This window comes from Fringilla coelebs (genome assembly GCF_963513975.1).
Source record: "Fringilla coelebs genome assembly, chromosome: 1".
NCBI lineage: Eukaryota > Metazoa > Chordata > Aves > Passeriformes > Fringillidae > Fringilla > Fringilla coelebs.
The window spans coordinates 62,930,048-62,942,682 of NC_140028.1; the positions used below are offsets into that span (position 1 = coordinate 62,930,048).

Below are 12,635 nucleotides of genomic sequence, written 5' to 3' on the forward strand. Positions count from 1 at the left end.
AAGAGACAAGTAGTTAGTCTTCCTGCTATAGGATCAGGTTAGCATAAAAATTCAAAGCAAACTTCTTTTGAGAGGAATGGATGGGCAGCTGACACAACTGCTTCTGTCCCATGGCCAAACAGGTAACTTGCTGCTGGGGGGAGATCACAGAATCACAGAAATATTTAGGTTGGGAAAGATCTCTGAGATTATTGGGTCCAGCCTTTGACTGAACACCACCATGTCAACTAGACCACAGCAGTAAGTGCCACATCCAGTCTCACCTTGAACACCTCCCTGGGCAGTCTGGTTTCAGCTGCCTTTGGTTTCATCAGTTTGTCACTCCTACTACAGAAATGCTCTGCTACAGACCAATTAGAAGAATGTCTTTACATGTCTTTCCATCCTCATTAAAATTTTTCTTGTCCCTAATAAGAGCAGTTTTATACAAAATGACAGCATCATATAGAGCAAAATGACACGGAAGGAAGGGCAGGTTAACAGAAAACATTAAAAGGTCTGTGAAGAATTCTTATGTGCAAGGCTGAATTTCAAAGTTAATTCTTTCACCCTCAGAAAGTTACATGCCAGCTTTTGCAGAGATGAAGGTGGCTTCAATTAGCAGCAAGCAAACGGGCCCCAGTGGGTGGAGCAGGCAGGTTGGATCCCAGGTTGTGGCAACCCAAATTGGTTGCTCCACGATAACTGAAAGCTGTCCTCTAATTCAAAGGGCCATTAAATCTGGGATGTGTTTATTTGATTTTGTTTTCAAATTATTTTCATTTGTTTCAGTGAGATATGTCTGAAAGTTTTGAGCTGTAGCAAGTACTTCTCTTATTTGTTTGCATGGATTATGCTGGAACAACTCATGCGTTTATTCCACTTTGCTGAGCTTCACTCTCATTGTAAATTGCTTATTTAAGTTCAAATGTCAGTTAATTCCTAGGTAAATAGATTCTTGGATTTTAAAATTAAACAAGGCAGAAAAAACAGAATCTTTTGGGAGAGAAAATAATAAAAGGTTCTCAAAGAATAGGACACTTATTAGAGAAATAATTTTTTTCACCCAGCATTACAACAGATGTTCAGTTGTACTTTCAGTTTGGAGAGTTTATAATCTCAAAGGAAAATTCTGTGGAGGCCTCTGAAAACAATAAACTATGCGTACATAAGAAGAAAAATGAAATATTCCCTCTCCCCACAACCTGACCAAGGCAGCTTGGTTAAAAAAATTTTCTTTGTCTGTAAGAACCGATGCAAAATTTTCATAAGGGTTGGTAATTTGCAAGCTTCACACTCCTGCAGCCTTTCAGTAATAATGAAAGCCTGGAAACAGCCTAGGATATTGAGGAACTAAACCGAATTTCAAACTTTGAGCCTACTAGAATCTGAGGTCAAAATCTGGAGGCAAGTTGCTCCCATTTTAGTTACTAGCAACACTGAGGCAGTTAGTGACGGTGTTGGCTTAGTTTCTGACAATTTTAACAGCTTTATTTGTACAGCCAGCTTTCTGGCAGTGACAGTGACTGCTATCTTTTGCTAGGGGTGCTCATATCTGATGCTGACATTGATGTATCTTCCTCAGAAGTGGTTGCAGCTGAATCCCTTGTTCATTTTCATCTTTATGACTCTCAAGCCATCTTCTTGTACATGTGTGTTGGTTGTTTTGATATTTTCCCCTTTTTTCTCATGAACTCTTTTGGATTTCTCAAATACTGTCTTCCAGTGACTTTAGTATGAGCCAAGGCAAACTGAAGAGGATTTCTTTCCAGTGTTGAGTCAGGATGAATTGTGGGGTTTATGGAATTCTTAACCTCGTCACACTCCCTCTGCAACCCCAGTGTGAAGTTACTGTCCTTGCCCCCCTTGTTATTAGCATCCTTCACCCTCCACTCAACATGAGGAGAGTCAATGTATTTGGAAATGGGACTGCCTTTAGGATGAACAATTAACACATTTTTCCTTTTACCTTTCTGGAGGAGGAGCTGATCCATGCTCAGCAATTTGCTCTTCTCAGCAGGTCTTTTAGAGGCACCTCTATTTGCAGATGACCTTCTCACTCAGGGAGGTGGTCCTAGCACCTTTTCAGGAGATATTGCCTTTGTCTCCTGAACTGCTCAAGAGATGAATTTCACCTCTACTCTTTTGTCTCTTTCCACTTCAGACACAGCTGTAGTAGGCACAAAAGTGAAGAGTTTCTCAGGCTGGAGGAACAGTTTTGTTCTCTGGAGTAGTAAGAGCTGTCCTTGTGGTGTGTTGTACTGATGTGTCCAAAATAAAAAGAACACAACGCTTCCCAAAGAGGGATTCTCGTGCTCTAGAGAATTCTTTGCTCTTATGAAGCTCGTGCTGGTTTGTATCACCAGTTGACAGCTTGTTTAATCATGTGGACCAGTTTTATGACACCTAGCTTGTTTGGTGAGGATGTGAGGTTCCTCCCTCCTGTAGAAGAGGTGTATCCATCCCTCTGTCTGCTGGGAGGGGTGCCTGGTGTTTGGGGTTACTGGAGTACCCTTAGACAAGGCAGAGGAGGAGCCACTTGGGTACACTACAGCAAAGCACTTTATGAAGACAAAGTTGTGCATGTTTTCTTGCCTGCTCTTTTCCAGTTTTCAATTTCTGCATCATGCTCCATTTTGCTTTCAAACAGGGAATGTTCAGCTGGAAAGGCTCAGGATTTTGTGGCAGAGCGGGCCAGGACCAAGGAGAATTAATTCTGAGCTAGGGAAGGCCTGTGTGCTTTTGTGCTTGGAATGGCTATTGCTTTTAATATTTCTCAAATTCCCAAAGCAGGAGGTAGCATGGGTGTCTCTGCCTTGACACTCATGGTATTTTGCAGGCTATTATTGCTGAGCTGCTCACACTTTCTCTGTGTCTTGCCTCTGCAACACACGCAGACACACAGACAAACACACACACTCCCTGCTCCACACCTGGCCCCTAATTTCCAGTCAATTTGACTTGCCAGAATGGACAACTTCACATCTGTGGGATGATTTGCTACCAGTGGCAGCTCCTCTGCTCAAGCAGGCACCTCACATTGCTGAGGGCAGTGGTGGGTGGGTGGGTGATGTGGTCCCTTAGGAGGCTGCAGCTGTGTGTTGTAAATGTAATTAACACTCTTAACTTCTGCTGCACCCATTGGATGTGGGCACGGGATCAGTTCTGGGCAAAGCCTGTATGTGCCAGCTCATGAAGGTGTCTGTCTTTCCCCTGAAGCTCAAGGCCTTGTGAGCTCCTTTTTGCTATGCTCCTTTCTGTAGTGAGTGAACCCACAGGCTGCTTGCTGCTAGTACCTGCAGATCCTGTCCTAGATCTATTTGACCTCTACTGAATTTATCCTCTAAAGTTCAGGAATTTGTTTCAATCCTTGTATGAGGCTGAGCTTTGATGGGCATCCGTCAAAAAAAGAAAATGACAGCCACTTTCTTTGGGGAAGTAAAGGATTTTCTCAGTGTTTGGAGATGCCTACTTCATCATCAAGGGATGCAGTTTAAACCAGCTGCAGTTTGCAAAGTTGGTGGCTCAAAACTTCTGCAGGTTGTCTGTGGCAATACTGACATGGTGGTTCTGCCCTTGCCAGGAGCTTGGGCTATCCCTTCCCCACCTCTTCCAGTGCATCTCTAGACCCTCTATTGATCCTCTGCAATGCTGTTGAGTGAGCAGTGACAAGCACAGTAGTGCTCTCAGAGTCCTGATGGACTCAAGAGGCAGAGTGCTCTTGAAAATGCACTCATGAATAATATTCAGGCATATTAAAGTAATGGCTGTAAGTACTATCCACCTTGTCAAGAGATGGAAAAGGCAGTCAGTAACTGAGAATTGAACTCCGATAAAAATCATGATGCTTAAACCACTGTAATAAATCTGTCAGTCTTCTCAGACAGTGAACAGAAAATCCCTATTAAACAAGGCAGTGACAGGGAGAGTCAGCTTTCTGAATAGGGAAACCAGCCCGTCCTTTGGACTGTGGTTTGAGAACACAGTAAGCCCTGCTGATTTCCATAGGGTGCTGTGGAAGTGCTGGGACAAGCCTTACCGGGCTGGTTTCCAGCACTTAAGCAATCCTGATTGGAGATCAGCAGAAACAGTAATCCAGCCTTGGGAAGAACACACACATTGGGCTGAGACTTGTAATGAACAAAGAAGTTCTGAAAAGATCAGAAAAGGTTTGACTATCAACCTTTAGGGAAAGGTATTATATCTCAAAAAAAGAAAAAAAAGAACAAACAAACAAACAAGAAAACCACAAGAAGAGGAAAATGCTCTTACCTTCTTTGATTTTATTTATTTGAAAGTAGTGCTGCAAGATTGGCAACCTTCCATTAATTCAATGGCAACTTTATGATTGTATAGGAATCATATTTCTTGTGGCTGTGGAAACTCAGTGCTTCAAGTAAAGTTGCTCTGCTGACATCTCCCCCTCTTTTTTTCATGACCCTTTAAAGTAGTATTTCACTTTGTTCTGGCTTCCTATTATTCATGAGCAAATTTAAGTTCTTCACATCCTCCCACAATTTCTGGTTGAATATAGGTTTCACATTGGAGTCGTTCTGTACTTTTTCCTTTCTTGAATGAGCTTTGATGTATCTGTTTGAGTTTCTCCTGCCATCTGGTATTCTGCACTGAGAGCCACGATCCACACTGTTAACTCCTCACTGGTATTTTCTCTTTTTGCATATGTTCGGGAGGCCTTCTAAGACGCATGAGAAATCTACTGGAAAAGCACTTGTGGTGGTTCTAATTCCCACATTGGGCTTTATGGCATTTTGTGCTGGCTTGAGGCTGCTCCCCTGTTGAAAAGCAAACAACTCAAAATGCGCTTTCCTCTCACTTTCTCATTGCCCGACATTCCCACCCTCCTCCTGTTCTGCCATGCAGAAGAACCTGCTTTAAGACACAAATACCACCACGCACACAAAACTAGATGGAGAGGCCTAGGGCTTGCCTTCATGCAGCAATTGGTGTTTATTCTCAGAACTTCTCATTTATTGATGCAGATATTTTACTATTGAGCTGGAACATTGGCTCAACTTCAATAACTTACTTCAAGAACTTGTGTGAAATAGTGAAATATTTCTTTTTCTTCTGAATTCACATTCACTGTGGGACAAGAGACAACAGTGTGTGGGCTAAGTGTGGTTTGGATAGAAATGTTCAGTACACGTTTTGATTATTTTCCCATTTGAAAAAGGTCTCGGACTTCACTCTTGGGTACTGCAGTAATCGTATTTCAGGGCAGAGGCTCGTCTACCTGTTATCTCCAAATGCAAACTGTTCTACAACTAGGATGTGTATTTTTATTACATATTACATTTTTATTGAAATGTAGGGTTGTAATAGGATTCCTCTTTCTCCAAGGAGGCTTTTATATACATCTATGTTTATATATATACACACACTCTCTCATCAAAAAATGATTTTGCAATGGGGGAAGAGGGCATTGAGTCCAAAAAGCTAAGTTTTATATATTTTATTCATAAAAACAGATTTGCAACAATTTATTAAAAATTGATCTCATGCAGTATAAGGTTATACAAGAAATTCTTCATTTACATTTTATTCTGGCAGTTCCAGTCTAGTTTAAAGCATTTGTGCACTAACATCATTGGAAAATGCCATTGGGGCACAGCCTCTTCATAAATTTACAGTACATTTTTGCTGCAGTATAAAAGAACAGAAACATTAAATAGCTATATTCACTTGGTTGGTCTTGTTATCTGCAGTAAAGTAAAAAAAAAATGTTATGGGAGAAACTACCGTATCATTGAGACAAAGAATGTACTGCATGGTTTAAACCTAATAAACGTCACACAGTCAGTATTCACGAAGTTACAGACACACACACACACACACACACACTCACCTCCAATGGTCCAATACTTCTGAATTATTTTTTGTTTTCCTGCTAAGTTGGAATAATATTTCTACAGAGATCTTTGTGTATACATTATATACAATATCATAATTTTCTCTTTTTAAAAATTAACATTCCTTTTAAAATAAACCAGGCCCTGATGATATTAATAAAGCAAGAGAATACTGTCAACACACATTGAGTGACGACGTCAGTGTTTAGTGCTTAAACAGAGTAATGAGTTCTAGTTTATCTGTGTTTATACTTACATGTTTTTTTTTTTTGTTCTAAAAGCTACAGATATTTCCACAACCTCTCTTACTGTATGTGCCAAGTGAAATATTTTGTGATGCTCCTGATTGTAAGTTTCAGATACATATTCATGTTGGTTTTGGCCACTATGAGGTGTGTTTTATTTTTAATGGAGATTTATGCTAGCTTGTCAAAGCTGCAGTTAAATCCCTCAGCTAAGGGACCCCTTCAGCTGTGCTTCAGTCATTGCTGATTTCTAAACCTTTGCACGAATGTCATTCCAAAGGCTTGGTCTGAGGGGCACAAGTGTTGATTAAAGAAAACTGACAGCCCAGAGGGTGCTTCATGTGGGTTTTTTCCCCCCTACTTTTAGCAAACAGCCCTGGTGGTGGGAGGATGCATTTCCAGTCCCTTGGAAAAAGAAGCTGCATGTGCGTCTCACCTGTGCCTGAGGGTTTGGCTCCAGAGTTGGTCCAGACAGTACACCACTATCGTTCCTCCTAATTACTTTGGTTCAGGGAAAGGAGCTAAAGTATAAACTCCACTGTTTTTTCACAGTCCTTTCAGGAGTCAGGTAAAATATTCTATTGGTAGATTTGATTTGTCCTCTCCTATCCACTACAACTGTCACACGTACGCAGGTACGAAGCAAACATGGTGTATATTCACATCTACGTGCCCTGCAGGCTTTGCCCACAGCAGCAAAGTGCTGTGCCCTAATCCCTCCCCCCCAAGCCCACTCAATTAATTTTATTGTAATTATGTGTGACACAATTCAAACAAACTAGGAAAAACAATTCATCCTGTGGCATTAAGACTTTTCTACCCATCTGTCCTCAGTTTCCTGAGTTATCAGCCCTAGCACTTTTTCAGACAGTTTAGTGTGTTGTGGTTGGTGGTGTTTATCCTGAAATAGGTGCAGAAACTTTGCTAAAAATGAAGCTGCAGATGGTCAGCAGTCACTATCATTGCCCTGGAGAAGTGTGAAGTGCTCTGCTTGCAATCAGCAGCTCTCCAGCTGGTGGCAACTCAGAGCTGGAGCTTCAGGCTCTGCTTGGGTTACACATACAGCTGCAAGGTAAAGGTGACCCTGCTCACAGCACTGCAGAGTCTCAATGACACCCGAGGAATCATTTCTCACAATTCTTCTTTCCTACTAAACATCATCCCTGAAATGAAAAAAAGCAAGACTAACCAGTGCAGAATGTTTCCAGCAATTTAACACAACTCCCATAAAAATGAGTGTATCTATTCCAACATGGTATAGCCCGACCACTACATTTTCCTTACATGGATACAGTATAGAATTGCATGTTCTCAGCAGCCACGTAAAGCTCAGTGACATTTGAGTGGTTGTTTGTTTTTTTGTTTTTTGTTTTTTTCCCTAGTGTCTTTTTTGCAAGATCCATATATCCCAGCATCCTTGTTGCTAGTAGAAATTTTGGAAGAAACATTTTTCAGTGACTTCTAGGTGAAGAAATGAAAACTCCATGAATAAGGCTACAGATCCAACTCTTTGTGTCCTCCTTTGCTTTTTCACACGAGCTACATGGGCACTCCTGTGACGAGGGCCTCAGCAGAAGTTCCTCTGCGGTAAGAGCCAATGTTACATGTTTGTAGCAGAGTTCTAGGTCAGATGTTCAGTCCAGTCTTTGAGTACTTAAAAGCAGTTCAGGAAGCACTGATCTCGCCCTCCTACAGCCCCGAAACCATCACTCGGAAGGAGGGTGGCACGTGTCTGTGCCGAGGACTGGCGCTGGGGCTGACGCACGGGCTGGCACAGCTGGCGTCCACTCCTCCTATGGACGGCAGGTAGGCGTGATGAAGGATGGGCAGCTGCAAGGACAGCCGGCGCTGTATGCTGGGGACAGACAGGGAGAGGAGCGTTAGCCAAGGGGCAGAGGGAGCACATCACGTGGTGGTGTGTCCCCAGGCTGCTGCCAGGGAGTCCCCTGTGCCTGTCGCTGCGACCAACAGGGTTAATGCCACGAGCGTCGCGCTGGCTGGTGCTGAACCGTGCCACCGTGGTGCTGTTTTCCCTTTGGGGAATTTTTCTGACAGGTTGGACATGACAAAGGAAACTAAGCGTGCTTTCTCAGCCTCCCACAGCCTCCTGAAATTCCCAGCCACATTCAGGTTAATTATTAGACTGCTGATACCGAGAAAAGGGAAAACCTTAGTTGGCAAAGAGGGTGTATGGCTTGGTGACCCTGCCACCCCTTGCAAAGTGATCTGCTGCCCGCAGAACCCCATCCATCAGTGCAGGCATGCATGAGGTACAGACTGAGTTTCAAGCCACGCACCACTTAGCACAAGGATGTCAGTACTAAGGATGGCAGTTCTGCAACTCCAGCTAAAGCAAACACAGGTGCATGGTGGGAGGGATTTGGGACCGATGGCTTTTTCCTCTTTTAAGTAGCTCCTATTTAAAGTTTGGATCTGTGCTTTTGAGGTGACTGATGCTTTTGAGTGCCATGGGACTGAGGAGCTGGCCCTCTAAAAGCAGTCCTGCCCAACACCCATACTAAAATTCAGTGTTCCAGAACCCAACATTCTGTATCTGTTTTTTCCAAGTGGATTGACATCATAACAATGGATATATATTTTTTAAAATGAATACTAAATCATGCTCACAGGTATTGCATCTAAGCCCTTTCGTTGGAGAGGATGGTGCCATGAAAAAAGGGCTTTGCTACTCCTGTGCTGTGGATATATTAGCACCTTCCACAAAATCAAAATCCTGTTGAGGTTTGCTAGTGTGAAAGATGTTTTCAGTCATTTTATCATCAGGATGGCTTTGTATTTGGAGACATTTCCCCTTGAAACACAGAGGCACTTCCTAAAGAGAAGAGAGATGTCAAGGTGACTGAGCTGAACGGAAGACTGACTTTTGGATTTCAGGCCAAAAATGCCATAGAAAGCATTGTATCAGTATAATAGAGTTTTAAATTCATGTTTGCCTGTTATCTGATATAATGTCAGTGTAGAGAAAGGCCTTTATAAGAGGTGTTTCTTTGAAAGCTAGCCTTTGGACAGCCTTTTTGATTCAAATGACATTTAATTGCTTTTTTGCTTTGTGTTAGGTAGCAAAGACAGATACTAAGGCATCCATTGCACTGCTTGGGGACCGAGCAGTATAGCTTTTAAATTCAAACAGAAAGAAATGTAGGGTTCTCCTCATTAGTTTCTTCAGTACAAAGTTCAGCTTGTTTATACAGAGGTGCAGTAGGAGTAGCTGTTGTCTGCCTACCCAGGAAACTCTTTCTCATTGTTTCTTCCCCTCAAACTCCTTTCTAAAGTTTCACACAAAGTTAGTGCTCAGTGATGGTCATTCTAGTGCTGGCAATGCATTCCTGGAACTAAACAAAATCCACTCCTTGTTATTTTGCTAGGGTGCTCGGCTCTTCCTGGTGCTATCAATGAAGTCATGCCTTGTTCCCAAGGAGTGCAGAGGGGGCATGGCTTGATGTTTCCCTGTGCTGAATCCTTATGAGCCTGATGCTGTGGATTGTCATTCTGTCTCTTGTTGAGGGGTCAAATGCAGAATTGCCTGTGCTTATTTTCCCACCAGTGGAAATGCTTACTTTGTTCAACTGTTATAGGCTTCTCATTAAAGAGCTTTTTGAAGCAACTCCAAGAGAATCCAGTTGCATAATCAAGTGAATAGGATTTTTTTTCATCCATTTCAGTGTTAGCCATACCATGGACAAAGCATGTTTATTTAGCAATGCCAACAGTGGCTGCAGTGGGTGGCAAATTTTGCTTTAACTGTACTTAAAAGTTTACTTTCACTTGAAAACTTGGTTCCTGGAATTGGGGCAGAGAACTGTAGCCTGGAGACTTACACACAATCAAGATTGTAGACAAAACCCTCAGAGTGAAACACGAAACAGAACAAAACGAGTAGCAAAATCCAAACAAACCTGGTATTTTCGCCTGAAGTGAAAGTAAATTTTGTGCCTTGCCTCACCCTTTTTAGGTTTTTTTCCCCCCCAATATCAGAGATTTTCCCTTCTTCCACTCTTGCCACATTTTGCCAATGCTTTGGGGGGAATCCTTGGTATCAATACAGGCTGGAGGATGAAAGGATCAAGAGCAGCCCTGCCAAGAGAAAACTGGGGGTGATGGTGGATGAAAAGCTGGACATGGACCAGCAGTGTGCACTTGCAGCCCAGAAAGTTAATCATATCCTGGGCTGTATCAAAAGCAGTGTGGCCAGCAGTATGAGGGAAGTGATGCTGCCCCTCTGCTTTTCTCTGGTGAGACCCCACCTGGAACACTGCATTCAGCTCTTCTCATAAGAAGAATGTGGACCTGCTGCAGCAAATCCAGAGGAAGGCCACAATGAAAATCAGAGGGCTGGAGGATGTCTTCCATGAAAACAGGCTAAGGGAGCTGGTGCTTTTCATCTTGGAGAAGAGAAAGCTCCAGGGAGGCCTTAAAGCTGCCTTCATGTACCTAAAGGGGGCTTAAAGAAAGCTGGAGAGGGACTTTTTACAAGGGCCTGGAGTGAGAGGATGCTGTGGGAGCTTTTAAACACAAGAGGGTAGATTTAGACTACATAAAAGTAATGGATTTTTATTATGAGGGTGGTGGAATACTGCCACAGGTGGCTCAGGCTCCCCATCCACAGAGACATTCAAGGCCAAACTGGATGAGGATTTGAACAACCTGATCTACATGAAGTTGTCTCTGCTCATTGCAGGGGGACAGGACTGGCTGACCCTTAAAGATCCCTTCCAGTCCAAACCATTATATGACTCTAGGAATTTGTTTCAAGTTGTCCACACCATACGTGTGGGACATGTATGGGAAAGCAGATCTATGGTCAGGTATTTTGGAGAGGTGATATAGACTGGTAATAGTGGATCCAGAATCACAGGCAACCACTGAAGGAGATGGAAAGCAAAGGTGATTCCACACACAGAGCAGCCACTCATCAGGTTCTGTGTGAGGGCAAGTGTCCTCAGCTCTGTACAGAAACACCATTTCTAAGGGAAACATAAAATCAGGTGAAATCCTGATTTCCAGTGACAATGCAGGAACAAAATGCAATGCACAAGGGAATGCACAATACCACAAGGAGGGGGGCAGGCATTTGAAATATATTTTGGTTTTGCCATAGAAAACCACTAAGAAGATCCATTGGTAAGTGGGGGGACTGAAACAAATTGCTGCAACAGTCAAACATTTGAAGTTCTGTGGGGGTGTGTAAACTGTGTCTAAGCACTCAGGGATTGTGTCAGTTAATTCTGCAGTACACTAATGTTGATTTTTAGCAAATGCAGGGAAGCTGGAGAAGCTCTTTAGAGCAAGATGTTCTACTAGCAAGTGAACTAACCATTCTAAACCCACCTTATTTTAATGACACATTTGAGTAAGATCATAGGTAGATCGTAGATAAGCCACTCTCAGTGAACAAACCAAATAACAAAGGCCTGCTCATGCTGAGGCATATGTCTGCAATGCAATAATCCACTCACAACCAACTTTTTTGAATGAGAATTTTTTGTTACTTAAATTAACATAGCTGGGTCCAGCTATGTTTTGAAGCTATCCTTTGAAGGTTAGAAAAAACCCTGCATATAGAAATAGTCTATTAAGGTGGCAAGTTTTTGTGGGGTCCCCCAGAAATCTGTCATCACATCAACTTAGAGATCTGGAAGACTTTTACACAGTGTTGCTTTTAAAATGAGAATGGAATAAATTCTAATGGCGCCAAAAACTAATGACCTGCTGGATGTAGGTCACTGATGAGAAGGGACAACATGCAGGGATGAAGTGCACAGATGGATGTCTTTAAGGGTCACAGAAGACAAACCATTGAACGTGGCCATCATGCAGATAAGCTGACTGATGTGATCTTTAGATAAGCAGGGCTGCCCATCAGGAAATATGCACAGTTTAATACTCATCAAAGAACATGACTTTGCCTGAGAGACAACTCATCCTACTGGGAAAAGAATGATATCTATTTTAAAGTAGTTCAGACTGCTCTCTGGACCTGATATGAGCTGGCACAGTACAGTGTCTATCCACACACCTAAGCATCCCCCAGGATTGTTGCTGGGCACTACCTGGGAGAGTATAAACTGGTGCAGCTGTGCTGGGGAGTATGCTAAAAAATGGGAAATCAAAGTGCAGGGCTTGTGCCTGTGCACTGGCACCACTTTTCTTGCTATAGGAGGTGTTAATTTATACTATGTAGACAGTGTAAACAGGAAAGAAAGCAGTCAGCACCCACTTTTTGCTCCTCTTATCTGATGGTCTGACTGGGTATGGAAAATTTTACATGGCAGTATGGAAAAACTACTGGGTCCTGCCCAGCAGGAACTGGCAAGGGAACTGAAATTCATCTATATTCATGCTCTAAGGCTGCTTTATAGTCATACAGACTGCATTTTCCTTTGGTGCAGGGCTCTAAATCTGAGCCAAGCACAAAAAAAAATCTTTTCTACATTCTGATTGAGACAGTGTAAACATCAACCCATCAAAAAATGTGAAACAACTTCCTGCACTACTGCCTGATGTGTGTGCATACTGTTGT

The 12,635-nt window shown here is 42.6% G+C and overlaps 1 protein-coding gene across 1 annotated transcript in view; it reads right to left on the minus strand.

The window, feature by feature from the left end:
• Positions 1-7,783: 7,783 nt before the first annotated feature.
• Positions 7,784-12,635, minus strand: part of GABBR2 (gamma-aminobutyric acid type B receptor subunit 2) — a gene marked incomplete at both ends in the record, with an annotated part of 450,697 nt that continues 445,845 nt past the window's right edge. The window contains one exon of the mRNA XM_084216671.1: positions 7,784-7,949. Within this exon, the coding sequence (XP_084072797.1) occupies positions 7,784-7,949 (166 nt within the window). The remainder of the gene's footprint in view (positions 7,950-12,635) is intronic.